This window comes from Drosophila guanche, unplaced genomic scaffold (genome assembly GCF_900245975.1).
Source record: "Drosophila guanche unplaced genomic scaffold, DGUA_6, whole genome shotgun sequence".
Classification (NCBI taxonomy): domain Eukaryota; kingdom Metazoa; phylum Arthropoda; class Insecta; order Diptera; family Drosophilidae; genus Drosophila; species Drosophila guanche.
Window position 1 is genome coordinate 1499232 of NW_022995753.1, and position 19176 is coordinate 1518407.

At 38.8% G+C, this 19176-nt stretch overlaps 3 protein-coding genes across 7 annotated transcripts; 2 read left to right on the forward strand and 1 right to left on the reverse strand.

Moving 5' to 3' along the window:
• Positions 1-837: 837 nt before the first annotated feature.
• On the reverse strand, positions 838-3205 carry LOC117588533 (2',5'-phosphodiesterase 12). Of its 2 annotated transcripts, XM_034279892.1 has the most exons (6): positions 2886-3205; positions 2455-2715; positions 1723-2394; positions 1374-1656; positions 1234-1306; positions 838-1175 (listed from the first exon to the last, which is right to left on the reverse strand). In XM_034279892.1, the coding sequence occupies exons 1-6, from the start codon at positions 3201-3203 to the stop codon at positions 1124-1126; spliced, it is 1659 nt and encodes a 552-aa protein (XP_034135783.1). In that variant the 5' UTR covers positions 3204-3205; the 3' UTR covers positions 838-1123. The 2 variants fall into 2 exon arrangements, with proteins under 2 accessions (XP_034135783.1, XP_034135782.1); XM_034279891.1 differs by having other exon boundaries at positions 838-1306; positions 2886-3204.
• A 2019-nt stretch (positions 3206-5224) lies between these two features.
• LOC117588526 (G1/S-specific cyclin-D2) lies at positions 5225-8853 on the forward strand. Of its 3 annotated transcripts, XM_034279882.1 has the most exons (5): positions 5226-6170; positions 7048-7269; positions 7903-8077; positions 8216-8361; positions 8423-8853. In XM_034279882.1, exons 1-5 carry the CDS (start codon positions 5616-5618, stop codon positions 8741-8743), a joined length of 1419 nt encoding a protein of 472 aa, XP_034135773.1. In that variant the 5' UTR covers positions 5226-5615; the 3' UTR covers positions 8744-8853. The 3 variants fall into 3 exon arrangements, 2 of the variants coding, with proteins under 2 accessions (XP_034135775.1, XP_034135773.1); XR_004574144.1 differs by lacking the exon at positions 7903-8077 and having other exon boundaries at positions 8423-8511; XM_034279884.1 differs by lacking the exons at positions 8216-8361; positions 8423-8853 and having other exon boundaries at positions 5225-6170; positions 7878-7910.
• A 1678-nt stretch (positions 8854-10531) lies between these two features.
• On the forward strand, positions 10532-18028 carry LOC117588713. 2 transcript variants are annotated; one of them, XM_034280163.1, is made up of 4 exons: positions 10532-10652; positions 12562-13086; positions 13485-13596; positions 13660-18028. In XM_034280163.1, the coding sequence occupies exons 2-4, from the start codon at positions 12879-12881 to the stop codon at positions 17285-17287; spliced, it is 3948 nt and encodes a 1315-aa protein (XP_034136054.1). In that variant the 5' UTR covers positions 10532-10652; positions 12562-12878; the 3' UTR covers positions 17288-18028. The 2 variants fall into 2 exon arrangements, with proteins under 2 accessions (XP_034136054.1, XP_034136055.1); XM_034280164.1 differs by having other exon boundaries at positions 10547-10652; positions 12768-13086.
• The last annotated feature ends 1148 nt before the right edge of the window (positions 18029-19176 follow it).

The following is a 19176-nucleotide window of genomic DNA, read 5'->3' on the forward strand; positions in this document are numbered from 1 at the left end:
TGATGGATATTAATATTGCAAAATGTAAAGGCGGGTGGCCAAATAATTCCCCTCTACCTAAGGGTAGAGCGGTAACTTAAAACCTAAAAAAAAAAAAAATAATATTGCAAAAAATGCAGTTAGTTTGATTGGAAACGAGCTTGCATTTTTGATTGAGCATTTATCTGACGAGGTCCACCCAGGCCAAAACATTTTAATGTAAAAAAAAACGTTTCAATAATATTCTACTGCCTCGCGAACCACTTTCGTACATGTACCGTGCGAAAGGCTTCGACTGTTTTAAACCAATTTATTATTCAGAACCGTACAGATGAAACCGTTGGTCTATTAACAACAAAAATTGATTCACAGCATGTTCATTTCCTCAACTAGTTGGTGTGAGAAGTGATGTCCATTTTATTAATAAAAGTTGCTCTCCGCTCTTTGCCTAGCGATTTTGCATGTGATTTTCATCATTGTGGTTATAATAAAGATCCGATCTGATCCTAACCCTTTAATCTAATAGATATGGCCACTCTGTTGAATGGGTGGTGGAAGGCACAGGTGTAAAATTTGGATTTAGGACAGACAGGTCCTTATCGGCTCGTCTATTGATGCTTATCAAGAACATATACTTTAAAGGGTCGGAGAGGTTTCCTTCTTTCCTTTCAGTGGTGTAGTTAGGTAAACTAACTTATTTAGTAACTTATTAAACTTTCTATATCTTCATATAAAACCATTTTATGCAAGGAAAACAGGCAAAAATGCACCGGAATCAAAGTAAAACTTGTTATATTTGTTGTACAGTTTTTTAGCATTGTATCACCAAGCTTTCGTATAGACTAGATTCTGGAAGATTTTTCTTTCAAATGCAATTTATTATTTGAATATCTCTTGGTTCGTTCAGAAGTTATTGATTTATACGTAAGAGACATGACCAAATGCATTTATCAAAAGATTAATGGTTTAATTCAAAAGTTTAACACGAATGCTACAGTAGAGCATCCTTCCTCCAACAGGTTTATATACAAATCAATGTATTAAACAATTTCGAAAGTCTAACTGATGGCATTAAACTTTAAATCGGCTATAAGAGCAATGTGATCTGATGGAAAATACATGGAGGGTATAGCAGTATGAGCGGTTAGTTGTTCATCCGTTGGCAATGGTACACATTGTAATAGTTCAAAGCGATCCTGTTGGCAAAATATATAATCCAAGCAACCAGAAAAGAGAGTCGTGAAGTTTGTAAATTTAGGTGTCCCGCAGGCTGAGAACATTTTAAAAGGCTGCGCAAGCTCCACATCTACAACGGCTTCTTCAAGATCTGAAAACGATCAAATACCAAACGATTACAAGTGCTTTTTTCTTTATGAACCATTTGTTGAACCTACTGCTGCTCCAATCTATTGAATGTTTATCTACGAACTGCTCGGTCATTAACTTATATATTCCACATTCAGGAACACTGTTAAAGTCCCCGCAAAATATTAATCCAATATTTTTTGGGTCAGTGATGTTATGTTCCTTCACAGCCTCTTTGTGTATGTGCTCTATGTAAGTCAGAGCAAACCCGATTTGCAACAACCGGATATGGTCTGCGTCCGGGTGGAAATATAAATGTGTATTGGCCACCAGCACGTACTTATCCGTTTCCTTAACTTTAAGCAAACATATCTGCAAGGAATATGATTTTTAGTTTACTCTTATAATTTAACGATGTATTCAAATGTAAATATGTACCTGAAGCGTTGTTGATCGATTACAAATGCGTTCTGCTAGTTGCTCATTGGCTTTAATTTTGTTCCAAAGAGGTTCGAAAATAGACAATGAAGGTATGTTTTTGCCAAGATGCAGCACATGAGATGACAGCAAGTCAAAACGCGATCTGCGAAAGAAAACTGAAACACCTTCACTGCATATGCCTTTTGGTGCCATCATTCCATAAAAATTGTGGGGTGGCATTTCCAGTACATTTTTCAAATCGACGTCGAAAATCTTTTGGTCTACTTCTTGAAGGCAAATTAAATCAGCGTTGTATCCTGTTAGTTCTCTTATTAAGAGTTGTTTTCTGTAATCAATTTGCAGTGATTGCGGTGGACAATAGGGAAAGAGGGTTTGACGAGAGTAGTCACTGTCTGCATACAAGTCGGCCAATATATTATAAGTAACCACCCGAATACTGCTAGGTTCACTTAGTAAGTTCACGGTGTGTTGATGGCGTATTTGAAATGGCAATTCATCTGGCAAGGCCTGTACTACACATTTTGAAATATCTTCTGCCATAGGTCCGCTTATTCCTTCTTTGTTTCGTGGAGTAACAGCTAACTTCATATAGTGTCCAACGTCTTCTTGTGCTACCTGATAAGTCAGACCTTCGCCGCATTTCTCCCATTTCGTCGATATAGCTTCTAGCTGTAATGTGATTGAAAGTAATGTGGCTAAAGCCCAAACAGATTATCGTAAATAGTTTACCTGTGTTGATTTGAACCACATGCCGGAGCAATGCTCAGGAGCAGCAAACTGTATTTGAAATTTATTTGGGTAGATCAGGCAGCCTGCTAACATGCACTTTGGGAGTTGCAGGAGATCTACCCATGGCTGGTTTAACACGATATCAAATATTTGATCTATCACAAGAAGTTTTACACCAGAAAAATTATTTTGAAGGAGCTCAGCCAGTGTCGTCTCGTTAGAGCTGATATTACATTCATCCTGATAGATTTCAATTTTTATCTTCACAGAGTGTTTCAGAATAAAAATCAAACAGAGTTTTATTATCAGATTGTGGGTTATATTCACATAATTATCAAAAGCTTTGCAAGAACTTGGGCTAGAAATTCTGCAATGATATGATAAGATGATGTCAAAGAATCTGGAGGGCTTTCTTTGTATGTATAACTCACCTCTGGTAGTGTCTTTGAAATTTGTTCAGCAGTTGAACGCCGCTTGCTGCGTTTATTTACACATTTGTCAATTTCTTTTTCGACATTGTTTTGAATGCGGGTGAGGAGTTTGAAAACCGGCTCATACTTTTTTCGACAGAAGCTAAAATCTCTATCCACGTTAAGTTCTTTGTTAACATAACGAAATTTAATATTTATATCATCTGTATTTTCTAAATTGCGAATATATAATTTATTCGTTTCCATCGTAATTCGTTTAGAGTTTCTTGTTATATTACGAGCGAACCTTAAGTAGACTGAGACCGCCGGCAGAAACATGGTTATAGACAACTATCGACACACTATCGATAGTATCGGTACACATTTATAGCGTTGTCACACTGGCGACCATCCATTTGTTTCCTATTTACACCGACAAGAGTTCTATATAGATCAGAATTGTCGTTTACACCTACACAAAATTGAGTTATTGAGTGTTTACTGCGGGTTTTATATCTGGCAGCAAAGAAGTTGATGCTTTTTATGATAAAATATAGAAGCGTTTGGACCTTGGCAAGAAACAGGTATTGAATATTCTGGTGCTTTACTAATATCTCCCAAATTAAAATAGCCGCGACTTGGATAATTTTGTGAGGAGGACGTTGAGAAGTGCTCCGAAGCCTTCTTTAAAGACATCAGCAGCCAGCAGCATTCTAATTGGTTTGCTGCCTAATCTCAGAAGAAACGAGAAGGGACGTGTGAGACGCTTCTTACGCGTCACAACTTTTATACCAGGCACTCAGTACTACATCTGCACCTTAGCAGTTATTTGTCAAATTTTAAATTTTTTCTGCATCTGTCATCTACATCAACAACACTACTCACACCAACACGCTCCGTTAGTTCGCCGCCCTTCCCTAGACCCACACACTGCGGACTCGCGGCAGAGGCAAAGGCAGCGCCCGCACACAAAATAAACAAATATATGCTGCGGGACGGGGTGATCTTAAAGTCGGCAGAGACAGCGGCCGAGTGAAGCAGAAGCAGAGTGTGAATGAGAGAATGTGAAAAGAACAACAACAGCTGCGGGACAGGGTGGGTTTAGCTACTGCAAATTAATTTATTCATTCTGACTATAATAATGATCCAATCGGATCCCCATTTTGTGATCTGATAGATATGGTCATTACCTACGGAATGGCGTTTTGAGTTTTCTTTTATTTTCAAAAGTGTAGGTTTGGGAGGTTTTCGCCCTTTTGTTTAGGCGAAAGGGGTGGGGCTAATTTTTTAAATACACTCTTATAGTCTTAAGACGGACAGACAGACATGGCTTAATCGACTCGGCTATTGATGCTGATCAAGAATATATATACTTTATGGGGTCGGAAACGTTGCCTTCTGTGTGTTACATACTTTGTGCACAAATACAATATACCCTATTTACTCTTCGAGTACCGGGTATAAAAACTCTCTGAACAGTGCTGAACAGTCGGAAAAGAGAAGAAACTCAACTAAACTCCTCCTGAATGCCTGGTTCATGTAATGGTGAAATTACTAATAGGTGACGGATTCACCACAGTGCTTCTCATTCGAGGAACACCTAACGTCGACGAAAGCATGGTAGAATTACTAATTTTTAGTAATTTTAGTAATTTCGCCATGGACGAAAGAGGTTGTGTAGCGCGCGATTTTTCCATTGTCTTCTTCTTTTTCTTCATTGTTTACGAATGAAGACGTAAGCGGAAGACAATGAAATATGCATGCAACTACTATTCTATTTTGGATGTGTAATGAAATGTGTATGTTATTGAAATTCAATTAAATCCTTTTTAGAAACAAACATGTCTGCAAAATATTTTTTGCTATGCCGCTCCAAATCATTACTTTGCTCTCAGCTGGAAAAATTAAAGCGAAGAGTGCAGAACGTAAAACATGTGCTATCTCTCTCCAGCGCTTGCCTCTCTGAGAGCTGAGTTAATAAGCTGGGGCTCCTCCACTCAGCTGACTACGTTACCTATTAGTAATTCTACCATGGTTAATGTCGCTATCTCTGAATTGGAGTCATGGTTTTGTTTAATCTCAACTGATTCCATGTTATTAGAATCTGATGGCTCAAGTATGCACCCTTGAGGTTCTTCAAAAAGGAAGGAATCTATTGTTCGAGATAGAAACTGAAACATATCTGGAACAATTCAACCGCGAATAACCGATATTTTTCCCTTCCTGAAGTTTTTCTTAAAGTTATAGTTGTTCCTGGCTTCTTGAGACCGTATCTGCCTTTTTCATTTCAGGAATCCCTCTATTATTTGCTGTGGGTGTATTATCGATTGTTCAAACACTAGTATCGGTTTTCGTGACGGGACAGAACGTGTAAATGTGAAAGACAACACCTTAACTTTGGTGTAATTATGGCTTTAAAATTTGATTTGAAATTATAAGCTCGAACTTTTAACCATACTAAAATATTAAGGACTAATTTGTGTATATTTTACCCTACCCGTGATCTACTTCAACGTCAAACAGAAAACAGTTTGTTAGCTTTGATGTTGCCTGTATTTGTAGATGTTAACACTGTAATTTTAGTGAACAAACTAAATAAGATAAATTCTTAATTAAAATTCATAATTGTGAACACGTTATGTTTTTTAGAGCAGACCTCATTCTTCATAAACTGAGCTCATATTAAACACAAATACATATGAGTATTTGAAAGAAGGAATAAACCAGCTAAACTATTAGTGGTTGTTAATAATGCAAAACATGGATCTATTGTGTTCGGAGAGTATTGTATGTGATTCAGATTCGGCATATCGCATTAACCAACAACAAACGTATGCTGAGCCCATAATCAGGACTGATTTCTCATCTACAACTTCTGATAGTGCTGGTAACGTTGCAAACACAATCGCAGCTTCAAATCCATCCAACAGCTCCAGTAATTCCGTCGTGTGCAAAAGGAGTGAGATTGTTTATATATACGCATCAGCAGAATCATTAAGGACCCAAAACCAATCACACCAACTTCAAGAAAAAGGTATGAAGGAACCTGTTGAATGGATTACTCGAAGCTGCAGCAATCAGCCATCGGCTGTTCGTCTTCAAGGGTGGCAGAGTAAATCCGACCCACTCGGTTCAAATTATGTCAATACGGCTATTGGAGATCCTACTTTTAAATCTGATCGATGCCTGGAGAATGCCTTGAAAGCTGAGGAAAAGCACCAACAGATAGTCGAGACATATTTTAGGACTGTTCAAAGAGATATAACTCCGGCGATGCGTAAAATTGTGGTTGAGTGGATGATGGAAGTAAGTAATCTAGTGACAAGACGCCGTTCAATAATTCAATCTTCTTGCCTGCTGTATTTTGTATTAAATGCATTTACTGAGAATAATTGCCCAGAGCTCGGAAAATAATTAAGAAAAAATTCCAAGCCAATAGTACTGGTCCAGAACCGGTGCGTGAACTGATCTATAAAATTCTGCTTGTCTTTCAGTTTATTATACGCAGCATTCATTATTTGTATTTCCAAAATATTTCCTTAATTTTAATTCCGTTTCGAATTTGTTGCTAGCATATTTCGGCCTTACCACCAGGAAATAGTACCGAATGAACCAAAGGACAAATTTCTGATTTTCACAGATTTTCTCTTTTTTGTCAGCGAAAAGCCGGCTCTTACGTTATTAAGTGAAGAAAACGCAATTTACAGAGTAAACCCCACAGACAATACTGTTGCTAAGGATAATGCGTTCCGAGGGGGGAAGAAATATGGAGGCTGCTTTTAGTTTCAAGAGACATCTGCTGCGTCCTGTCCTTTGTCATGATCAGCTGGTCGTGTGCCCGTTTGCTGGTCGTGTGGAACTGTGGAAATGATGAATACAGAACTAGGTTTTCTAATACTTAGCTTCAAAATTGTAGATCACACATAATTTCGAAGTTTGTTGGGGCGGAGAGAATTGGGGTAAAATTTTGAAATTCACTTGTAACAGTATTATATTGCATAATTCTGGATGCAAAACCGTAGCCTTATGGTCTTTTAGTATGTTCTGAGTATAAAAAAAGCATATATCGTGCAAAATGTATAAAAAAGAATCACTGCAAATATTATTCTTAAAATAAGACACCAACTGTGTATTTCCTGTTTTTTAACGCATTTAACATTTTCCAATCGTCCCAATGCTTAAGGTATGTGCCGAAGAGAAATGCCAGGAGGAGGTCGTATTGTTGGCATTGAATTACATGGATCGCTTTCTTTCAACTAAATCAGTACGCAAGACGCACCTTCAAATTTTAGCAGCTGCCTGTCTTTTACTTGCTTCAAAACTTCGGGAACCCAGCTGTCGTGCCCTCTCCGTTGAATTACTGGTCGTTTATACGGACAACAGCATTTACAAGGAGGATTTAATTGTAAGCTATTCAATTATTTAAAAAATTAACATTTCCAAAGAAGAAAACACTATCTTACATTGTGACCAGTAACACAATACTTTAGCCTTTCCTAATCCGCGAGTGCATGCCTTTTAATTGTGTGAAAAAAGAATTAACTCAAATGAATTTGTGCGTCGGTTAGTCGTGTGTTATTGCTTTTCGTAAGTTCGCCTTCACATTTAGCCACTCTCTTGGAATATCGTTTGCTGCCTAACACTCGTTTAATATAAATAACTGTCTTCCTGTTCTAGATTGATCCAACAAAGTAAAAGTTGAGAATTTTATGCATTGCAAACAGGCAAATATGCACCGCACTCAAAGTTCAACTTTAACTATTTATTGTAAAGCTTTTAGGCATTGTATCAGCATGCCCAGGATTCATTTTGAAAAATTTCTTTTATTAAGATATCTTGATTCGGTCAGAAGGTATCAGCTTAACCAACTTAAATGGCAGAAGAACGTTATTTAACTTGTCAGGTACTTTCTTTTAAAAAAAATTAATGGAAAATGTACTTTTAAAAGGGAACTTTAAAGTTGTGTTGTCCTCGATCTATTAATACACATGCAGATTTTGGTTTTTTTAACAGTTATATTCTCTTCTCTAACCTTAAGAAATGGGAACTGTACGTGCTCAGCCGACTGGGATGGGATCTTTCATCTGTGACCCCCTTGGATTTTCTTGATCTTTTAATTATACGAATGCCAATAAATAGTAAAATCATCCCTGATATAAGCATTGCTAAAGTTAGACAACACGCTAAGGCCTTCATATCGATGGCAGCCAAAGGTAAGTCAATAGGTATTTTTCCGTGTAGAAGTTTTTAGCTGATAAAAACAATAACCTTAATTGTGAATCAAATGTAAATTCTATTAATATACATATACTATACTATACATATATTAAATATTAACTGTTATTCCGCAGAACATCAATTTGCAAAGTACCCAGCTAGCACTATAGCAGCATCGAGTATAGCCGCTTCAATGAGTGGCCTAAAATGGCATCTGCGCACAGTCCATAATCTCCACTTTTTATTGGGCCTACTTACGGACCTAACCAGCATCGAACAAGTTTGTATAGAAAAGATTGAAGCGCAAAGCAATTAAAACCGTTTCTATTGTTTATGGATAGGTTCAGCTGCAGGAATGTATGTTACATATGGAGGCGATTTTTGAAGAGCACAGTCGCAAACTGCAACCGTTTTTCGTTAACATTGAGCATCCTAAAACTGCAAAAATGTACTACCAGCGTCGTTGTCAGACTCATCCTACCCAGCAATATCAGCAGCAGCGCGCGCAACGCATAAGGCAAATGCCGGCACCGTCTCTGTCTCTTACAACTGCTGCAGAAAACGCTGATCAAAATTGCTTTAAAGCTGCCCGGCCCTATCGGACGCAAACATTAAAAATGCTGGGGCAGGCTAAAACTGAGCTACAAGACATACAATTGTGAGACAAGAAATGTTTGAGACAGTATGCTAAACATTAGTAGTTTATTATACATACATAATTAATTGTACATTTAATTACACAAACAATAAGAATACATACTATTCAATAATATTACATTGTGTTTTAATATAATTAGGGTTCTCAGAATTTATCCTTATATACTTGCACTTATATTTGGAAACCTATGATGGTACTTACAATGGTACAATAAATCATTACGAAAAAATGTGCAAAAGAGACTGACTGTAAAAAAAAAATAAAAAGGAATAATTTTGTCACACATACATATGGGCTTTTCCCTTTAATGCATACATTGGATAAGGCGCTGCTACTGCTCTTCAGCTCACGGAAAGCATGTTAATGTTAGCCTGATGCAAACTGGTTTAGATACATAATATGTTGCCTGATATCCTTGAACATCCATCGCCGCTTCAGGCACGAGACGGCAAACAAAGATTGCTGTTAGAGGAACCGCTGCAATCAAGCGTAGGCCCAAGAATCGAGCTGGTCAAGCAACACCCATAAGACAGTCCATTCTAATGCTAAGAACAGATTTCGTGGAATTTCCGGCAAGCCACACAAGATAACATTGAGTTAGAAATTGTCGCTAAAACTATGCAGAGTGCAGGCAGCACAGCCAACACGATTATCTGCAACAATTATTTCGTGCGAAGCGGCGAAAGCAGGAAGTGCCATATATTTCGCTTGATGCCCAGTATGACCAAAGTGGAAAAGTGGGTACACTGTTTTGTGTTTGTTTACAAAATGAAATCCGTTAAAAATTCAAAATTTGGAGAAGGAAGAAGGCATGAGTGTGTTGTTGCAGAGTGGATATGGAGCTTGCAAGACAATAATGCACCGCATTATTGGATGAGTCGGTTCTGCAGAACAGTAATGCAATAAGTATTTGTTTTATCTCCTTTTAAATCTCCTTGATAAAATCAGCACCAAGTGTAAGATTCATAAATTATAAGATCCTTAAATTTAAGAATTCGTTAAAATGCATGAATATGATTAAAATTGTTTTCATCTTTTGCTCTCTTGCAGACGCTTTGCGCTTCTTTCGAGCAGCATGGGGCACAGTGGTTCCAGATGTACATGCACTTCGATACACTGTTTTGTGTTGGAATTGTTTTATTTGACAGCAATGTAGAGCTTAGAGAACAACAACATGCGTAAAGCACCGCAATATTGGATAAATCCATGTATTCTATTGTTACGAACCTGTTTTGGTGTTGGGGCAAGGCCGGCTAGCCAGTCATCCCAGGGCTGAGTTCTTCCCATGCCCCCAGGTCGCACAACAAACCAACTGTTCGGACATCTCGAACAAATACGATAACAAAACGATAATTCAAAAACACGCATCGGACTTTACTCTACATCTAACGGACAAACATCTCTCCAACACAGACGTGGACAAGTTTGAAGTGCCGATGGTCTACCTCGGGCGTACTCTACTTTAGATCCGACTCAAAACAACTACGAATCTCCTTTCCCAAGTGCAGGGGCCTTTCTGCATCTCGCCGTTGTGGCGAGATAAATAATATATCATGTATTCGTTGTGCATTCCCATCTAATTTTTCACTCATTTAGCTGAGAAATGTAGAACACTTTCATGTCCTGCTATGTCCTTGCGAAATACCATAATCTGCTTTTCCAGTATTAATCGGAATTTAACTTTATTTATCTGAATACTGACCACTTAACAGCCGCTAGCGATCAGATGTTGCTGGAAGAAATTTCTTATCGGCTATCGGTTTTTAACGAATAGCATCCCTGATTTTGCCAAAGGACACCTTTCTCTCATCTGAGTATTAGGGCTTGCCGTGAAAAATCAATACCGTTAGAAGTGTATGTGAACGTACATATATGAATTTCTGTGAGTTCTACAATAAGAATTCGTTAAAAAAGTGAGTTCTATTATCTTTAGTGAACCTTTAAATATTTTCATTTGCGTAGGAAAGGATGTTGTCTTGTACTGAAGTTTTTGTCAGTCAGCATTAAGAATTTAATTACACACACACATAGGCAGGGTTAAGTCTATTATTTTTGAATATCAGTGGTCTTGTTTGACTTTGTGTGTGAGTAACTGACCATTTGTGTTTGCATTCCTGTGTCCCATAGAAGGCTTTCTGTGTCCTAGTTTTCTTATTTGGTAAAACAGCAATTTGTATTAGCATAGTTAAAATTCATAGAAACATCTGTACGTACATACAAATAAATACGTACATATGTGAGCCACTGCCCACATTTGTACATTTGTACACACATATGTAAATAAATGCATATGTAAATGTACATATAATATCTGCATATGTACTTTCATATATACGTATGTAAGGTGCATCTTATTGATGCTTCAATGACATAAGTGCTGACCTGCTAAGTATACAACAAACTGATGATGATTACATGAAGACGTCCAAGGAGCGTAGGTTATGACGTTACCGAGAGCAATCAGTTCTTAAGTGATGAATTTTAAGATAAAGGTATGCATGTATAAGTGAAGAATTTCACTAAAAGTAATGTATTAACAAGTGAAGACTTTGAAAAAAAGGAATGCATTTACATTTTGTTTTGTGTTGCCGGTTCTCTGTCATTTCTTTGTAGATCAGCTGAGGTAGAACCGCAGTCTATTTTTGCCAACAAAAAAATAAACACCCGTCAAAACATACACCTGCTCGACCCAGTAGGGTCTCATAGGGTTGGTTTTCTGTTGTTGTTTTTTCCTAACTGACTCGTAGTTGGCATTTGTCTTAGCTCTCTTCTGGTCCTGCAGGACATACTCGTACATATACATATATATGTAAATGTATCTATAATGTATAATATATACTTACATAACAACAGTGAAGATTGAATATTTTAAACGACGTCTAATAGTTGCGCCTACACAAATAAAATACGAGAAGGGACGTGTGAGACGCATCTTACGTGTCACAACTTTTATACCCGTAGTATACCAGTAGTACATCTGTAGCTTAACGGTTATTTGTCAAATGTTACATTTTTTCTTCATCTGTCATCTACATCAACAAAACTACTCACGCCAACACGCTCCTTTGGCTCGCCACCCTCCCCTAGAGCCATACAGAGTCAGGGCAGGGACGCGGCAGAGGCAGAGACGTGTCTGCGCGAAGCAGAGTGTGAATGAGAGAATGTGCAAAAAACAAATATATAATTGATTTCCAATTGGGGTTGATCCCAATTTGGTGATCTGATAGATATGGTCATTCCCTACGGAATGGCGTTTTTAGTTTTCTTCAAGGTTTGGGAGGTTTTCGCCCTTTTGCGGGTGCGGAAGGAGGCGGGGCTAATTTTTGAAATACACTGGTTCCAGTGTGAGCAGTCTGGAGCCAAAATTTGTTGGCTCTAGCTCTTATAGTCTCTGAGAACTAGCCGACAAACAAGACGAACGGACGGACGGACAGACGGACAGACAGACATGGTTCTAACGACTCGGCTATTAATGCTGATCAAGAATATATATACTTTATGGGGTCGGAAACGCTTCCTTCTGTGTTAACGTTGTGCACACAACCGTTATTCGCAAAAATACAATTTACCCTATTTACTCTTAGAGTACCGGGTATAATAAAGACACATGACGATTAATAGCTGCATTTGCCAGCTTTTCAGAATAGTAAAGCTCTTTAAAACCATATAAAGACACTTAAGGTTTGTGAAAAGGTAGCTCTGGTAGGTTTGTCTCGAAGCTTAAATTCCTAAAAACTAGTTTGATCTAAAACTATATTCGTTTGGTTTTTTGAAGTTATTTTCTAGCTACGATCCGTTTGGACATTTTTTTTTTAATTTTAGACATCCACTTTTGCATACACTGTGAAAAAGGAGATCTGAAAACATCGGCCAAACACCAACAAGCCACAATAATGGCTTAAATCTGCACTGAGTGTTATGGGGTCTACTGTACATATTATGCACCACATACATATGTACATATGTAAATGCATATGTACATGCATGTACATATTTGTGCAAAACATTAACAATATACAATTCTTAAGATTCAGCAATTCAGCAAATGGGGACGGACTAATTAATGATGACATCTTTGAACTGATGAACGAGTCGTATGTTTTGTTGCCTTAAAAACTATTTATAAAATACAAAAAACTATGGAATCGACGAGTACCAACACGGGCATTTCCTCGGAAACGCCATTAATGTCTAAACCAGAGGGTGCAACTCTGCCTACAAACCTAAAAAGTGAAACGGCAATGACCAAAGCTGCCTCGAAAACAAAACGCTCTGGATATGTGTCTCCGACTACATCCGTCATATGCGAAGAAGTATTCGACGAAGCCTGTTTACCATCTTCAGACGGTAAGAAATTAAACTTTACTTTCTATCCTTATTTACACAGATACATATACTTTTTCTTTTAAATAACGAAAGCAATACTATTAAAATAGTCAGTGTGTACCGGATTGGAAATCTGTATCTATGTACATATTATAATAATAATGAAAATGTTCACACACACATACTTAATAGGGTCGGAAATGTTTCCAATAAATCACATACATAGTCAGGTTCATACATTAGTATATTTTTACTTAACTCTTCCAATACCTCCATATATTTTAGAGAACAGTAACGACTAAAAATTAAATGGAAAATTGTTTTTATCGACTATTCTTGAGCTTTGGACAGTATGACGTATGGGGTCCAAAAATTCTTCTTACAACTTACATATTGACTCATGCTAACTTATCTTATAGAGATCCACGATTATGCCAAACTGATAGGGATCGAACCTCTTAAGGAACAGCATTTGCTTTATCTTGCTAAGGAAGGTTTGATGGCAGCACTGCCTTCGGAGTGGAAAATCTGGTAAGCTTATGGGTTTAATCAGACATTAAATGATTAAGAATGTTTTCTTAAAATCTTCTACAGCTACTCCGAGGAGAAAAACAGTCATTACTACCATAATACGTTCACGAAACAATCGCAGTGGGATCATCCCCTGGACGCTGTGTATCGTGAATTGGTGGAGAAGGCACGTCAAAAGACGGGAGCAGTGATTCCTCAAGGAACCATGGTTATTATTAACAATTCGGATGATGTAACCCAGTTGGATTCTTGTATACGTAGTGTGCATTGTGAGGATGAATTACTCTACGAAATCAGCTCGCCCCCTAACAGCGGTAGAACGCAGGCGGCGGCAATGATTAATTCTGTTTCTACTCGCACGACCAGCTTCGCAGGTACAAGTGTATTTAGAGGCGGTGTTAATCGATTTTTGGATTCTCGCAACAAGAATTTTGGTCAAATCTTTCATCCTGTAAAAACTAATCGACTGGAAGAGGGCAATACAAGTTCCCCAATTAGTATTAGCATGCATTTATCCGCATCTAAACTATCTCACAGTATGCTGGCATTGAGCAGTGGGACTGGTGCAAGCACTGAGTCTGGAGTGGGGTTGCGCAATGGAATGTTTCTGCTCTCAGATAAAGGAGGTTCCATGTTTCTAAAGTCTCGTCAACACTTGGAACAATTAAATAGAGGTGGAGGTGTTCCCCTACCTTCCGTAAAGGGGATTCTTCGTGAATCAAGTGTGTTCGATATACACCGTTGCATGGACCGTGACGATCCAACTACAGAATCTGAGGATAAAAAAAGCGTTCGTTTTAATTTAGAGGAGCGCAAGCTCAACTCACCCGAAAATGAGCACTCGCTAAAGTTTTGTCAGACTGTCGAGTTGTCCATTAACGCGGACGACGAGGAAGTGAAGGCGGGGATGGACGCCGATTGTAATGAAGAACGAGTTAATAACATGAATAAAGGTAACGATGTTTGTAATGATGAATTGTTCGGTGGTGATCTAAACGAGGGCAAGAGTAGCTTAAACATTTTCTCTAGCGGCTTAACGAACTCCGTACCCAAATCTCAAACTATTGAAAGTATGAATCAGCCCATGGAGCATAATTTGGCATGCTCAGCATCTGTTACGTCCTCTAGGTCAATATGTGAATTGAAGGACGGTGACACAGTACAGCATCACAAGGATAACAACGACCCCGAGTCAGAAACTAGTTTTGTTCGCAACATTATTAAAAACAATTCAGAGCAAGACGCTTTAAATCTAGCAAGCAGCAATCCGTTTGATTTGGATGAGCTGGGTCGCAAGCACAGCCACGAGCTGGAACTTTTGCAGCGTAAATCAGCGCTGGTAGCATCAAAAAACGAACAAGGTTTTAAAATGGATAGCAAGTTCGGTACTCTTCATAAACACACGGATGGTTTTTTAAACAGAGCTGAAGAAATTCAACGCGAACATGAGTTAAAGCTTAAGAGCCTGAGACATGAATATGACCTGCGCCTCACCTCGCACCAGCACCAACTCGAGGAGGCATTCGAGAGTCAAATAGAAAAATATCGTGGCCAGCTGGAGCTTCAGCTGCAAAGCAAACGTTCTCAGATGTTAAGCGAGCATAAGGCTCGAATGGCTATATTGCAGAGTAACCACAATGATATGCTCCATGAGTTGGAGCGTGACCTTCATAGTGAGGAAGAGATTATTCGTCGCGAGCAATCAGCCAGGCTGTCACAAATGCGTGATAAGCTTGCCCATGAGCTAGAATTGGAAAATAAACGATTTCGCGAGAAGGGCGAAGAGAGGCTCTACGAGAAAGTTCGTTGTGAAAAGCGTTTACTTGAGGATAAATATCGTTGTCTCAAAGATAAATACGTAAGACTCAAAACGGATGTTAGGCTGTCCTTAGAACGGCGCAATCGACGACGCGAAGCACTCGCCCTTCAGCAAAATAGTCATAATAATCGAAGTAACGTTACCGCTGGCTCAGAAACGGAACAATCTATTTCGAACAATCCTATTGGCAATAGTGAAAATCGTTCGGTGACCTACTCAGATAAGGCAGTCATGGTCGGCTTAAAAGAAAAAACAACCGAAGCTCCAAAGACACAGCTTAACAATCAAACTATTACCGCGAAATGCATCAGACAGCGGCAGCTTCAGAATGATATCAACACCTCAATCAGTCAGTCGGACACAACGTTATCAAATAACTTTTTCAGTGGTCGCTATCTACCTGTCTCACAACCCACAAGCTGCGTAGGTTATGGCACAGTCAAACTAAACGAAAACGGAAATTCAGACACGGAAACACCAGCTGCAGCAAAATTTCAGCGCAATCAAGAGAACAACAACAGCAATCAGATTAAGGATCTTGGGGGTTCACGGAAGAGGGTTTTCTCACGCTCTAAATCAGCATCAACCTCTCGACTTAACTCCGATTACAACTATCTGTTGGAACGACCGTGCACTCCTGTTGAAAATTTACGCAACCAACTGCGAAAACTAGAGGACTTAGAGGACCAGTTTCCAGATCATGCGGTTGATGCCACTTTTCATCTTCGATATCCGTTCACTGACATTTCCAACGATCATGCTATTGTTGGAGTGGGCTCGGAGCTAGAGTTTTTCAAGCACCGCATACATATGGAACGGGACTCGGTACGTCGTGCCAAAGAGTCTTTGAAAAAAGACCGTAATGATTTTAGGTTGCGCCAACGCGAGATAAAACTGCGCATCAAGACATCCACTTTGTTCCCTAAGCAGTGGATGGAGCAGAATATCCAAGACGAAAAAGAATTAACTGAGATAGAAGTAAACCTCCATCGCACACGCGCTTTGTTAGGTGAAAAGGTTATAAGGCTAAAGCATCTGGAACAGAGCCTGCTACGCATGTATGAGCAAGAAAATCGCGGTGCCGATCTGGAGCACAAGGATGATGCTGCAACGCTTAGCGATCTTTCATCGCACTCTAGTTCTGGCTTCAGCAGCAACGATTTTGCCAGTGGAGCAGACCTTCATAAGCGCAGGGAGTACTTTCAACAGGAATCCATTGAATGGGTTCAGAACCTCGAGGTTCTCAATGAAGAGATTTGTGAGATCCTTGACATGCTAGGTCAAAAGCAACAAAAACAGCATCATCAGCAATCATTATCTACCATGACCATTCAATTTCCTAACGACCTGAAGTGGGCACACATGCTTAGTCAGCAGGCAAACGTTACGGCTATAGTTGCTCCTTTTCAAACTAGCAACTCAACATCAAGCCATGGGCTCAGCGAGAGCAGTGGTATCGGGGCGGTACCTATGCCTCAACCAATACCAACACTTGCGGATCGCCTTGAGACCTATCGACATTTGACAGCTGGTCGCTTGCACAGCTCGATGGGTGGTGCATCTTTGGCGGCCAATACTATTGTCTCCAAAAATCCACGGGCCGTAAACTATTCTACTAGTTTGGTGGAGCGTACCCGAGACCTTCGCGACTGGCTGCGTCAGGCCAAAACCGAACATGAGTTTCTAACCGGAATTCAACACGGAATCACAGAGAAAACAAAAATATCTGGTATTAGCGAAGTAAATGATTCAAGTGATTATAATGCAATCGGCGCATCTCTTAATAGTGAAGCTGCAATAGGGCGAAGCTCTGCAAGTGGGCAAACACTTTTAAAAAAAAAGCCAATGGAGCACTCTGATCATAATATATAATTTAGTAAGTAGAAAAATATACAACTACAACAAAATTCAAACTAGCCTGTTTGCCCGTTCTATCCTGTATTTTGTATAAGCCGATCGTTAGCACAATTAAAAAGAATTTCTTTTCAAAAATTAAACCATCAGACTTCTGCTATTTTAATAATTCTTCATTATTTACATCCTATTATAGGGTTTTAGGATATTTATCATGTGTCTTCAACGCACTCAAGGAAGCAATTAAATTTTGAATTCAGTATTAAAATCTAAAGCCGAAATGACCTGTTTTATAAATAGGGTATATTTTATAGCAGTGACTACCCCACACACCCTCTAGCAGCTTTGTTTAGTTTTTGCTCATTTTCTCTCGCTCGCACACTCTGCCTCGTGCAGTGTACGGGTCTGGCGGATGGGGGCGAGCTTAAAGGGCGTGTGGGTGTGAGAAGTGATGTAGATGACAGAATATATATATTATATTTAAAATTTAATAAATATAAAATTCGAAATAATCATGAGGTTACACACATAAACACATACATACATGTGTATGTATTTCCGACTGTATAAACTGACTGAGTAACTGACTGACGGGTATACAATTTGTGACGCATACGAACACGCCTCACAATGTTCCTCCTCGTTTTTTCTTTTGTTTTATTTAGTTCAGGGGTGAGCTAGTTGTTTTGTGAATAACTTAAGCTGGATGTAAGCGATGCATCGGCTCCATGGCAGCATACATATGTACTTGTGACGTTTACAATCTCATTTCACATATACATAAAATCAAACTGATATTGATATTTTCGCTGGTGTCATTTGCTTTGAGTTTCTGAGTTATGTATGACTGTCCCTTTTTGCCAAATACTTTCCAAATACGAATCAAGGGCAGACAGAAACGCTCATGTAGAAATCTATATATACATATATGTTTGCCAAACCCCTCTTTCATATATCGAATACTAATGAAATTATAAATTGATCTCCAACAAAAATTAAAGCATAAAAATATATAAAAAACATAGTTATTCTCAAATAATAATTGTTACTCCGAACGATGTCATTTCGAAGCATGAATTGAATTTTCCAATGGACTTCAGGAAGACGTTTGATTCTGGGTCCGCACTGGTTGCACTTTTCCTGGTGCACATAAACCTAGACTAAAAGTTAAGCAAGTCAAGTGTAAACAAGAAACGAGAATAAAATATCGTAAAGTAAAAAGCAATGTGCATATAAGTGTTCTTATTTAAAAAAGGCAAATAAAGTCACGTCAGAGTCACTCAGGTCTCTCAATAAGGACACGGCCCTATCGATCCAAGGCCGACATTATTTTCCTACCCTGAGCAGCCTAAAATATAACCCTCACAATACTTTCAAGGGGGGCTCTCTACTACTATAATATCAATGTTGATTTCCTCTTCTTCGCTCTGGTCACTCCCACTGACAGCACAGAAATAATCAACCTTTTGTACTCTCAAAGTTCGTACATTAAGCACTTATTCCACGGTATGGAGCTTATACGCCTTTGGGTTTGGCACAGTTCCGGAAAATGTCGACAATGTTAGCCACCGAAGGTCCGGCTGCCACACGACCTTGACGGATGAAGCGGCGTTCCGGCTGATTATATGTCCTCTCGCTTGCTGTATCATTGAGCTTAGCGATCGCATGGCGACTGCCCTGTGTTTAGGAATTGGATCATTCCAAAGAGCTTTACGAAAGGACACGGATTGGAAAATGCTTTCTTGGCGTGGTTTTCTGTGGCACCCTTGATTAAGTCGTTTTGTGTACACAGAGCCAGACGACCTTTGACTACATTTTCAATTTGAATTTTATTTGCTTTTCCTAGTGCGACAAGAAAGATTCTTATAAATTACATTACAATTTCAAAACTGCAAACCTTCTTTTAA

Bases quoted from the DNA above. Each gene is read 5' to 3' on its own strand.
- LOC117588533 (XM_034279891.1), bottom strand. From the start codon at position 3,203: ATGTTTCTGCCGGCGGTCTCAGTCTACTTAAGGTTCGCTCGTAATATA. The intron at 2,716-2,885 runs GTGAGTTATACA...CACTCTGTGAAG, and splicing joins TTTCAAAGACACTACCAGAG to ATAAAAATTGAAATCTATCA. The intron at 1,307-1,373 runs GTAGGTTCAACA...GATCGTTTTCAG, and splicing joins TTCAATAGATTGGAGCAGCA to ATCTTGAAGAAGCCGTTGTA.
- LOC117588526 (XM_034279882.1), top strand. From the start codon at position 5,616: ATGCAAAACATGGATCTATTGTGTTCGGAGAGTATTGTATGTGATTCA. The intron at 6,171-7,047 runs GTAAGTAATCTA...CCAATGCTTAAG, and splicing joins TGGTTGAGTGGATGATGGAA to GTATGTGCCGAAGAGAAATG. The intron at 8,078-8,215 runs GTAAGTCAATAG...GTTATTCCGCAG, and splicing joins CATATCGATGGCAGCCAAAG to AACATCAATTTGCAAAGTAC.
- LOC117588713 (XM_034280163.1), top strand. From the start codon at position 12,879: ATGGAATCGACGAGTACCAACACGGGCATTTCCTCGGAAACGCCATTA. The intron at 13,087-13,484 runs GTAAGAAATTAA...CTTATCTTATAG, and splicing joins CTGTTTACCATCTTCAGACG to AGATCCACGATTATGCCAAA. The intron at 13,597-13,659 runs GTAAGCTTATGG...AATCTTCTACAG, and splicing joins CCTTCGGAGTGGAAAATCTG to CTACTCCGAGGAGAAAAACA.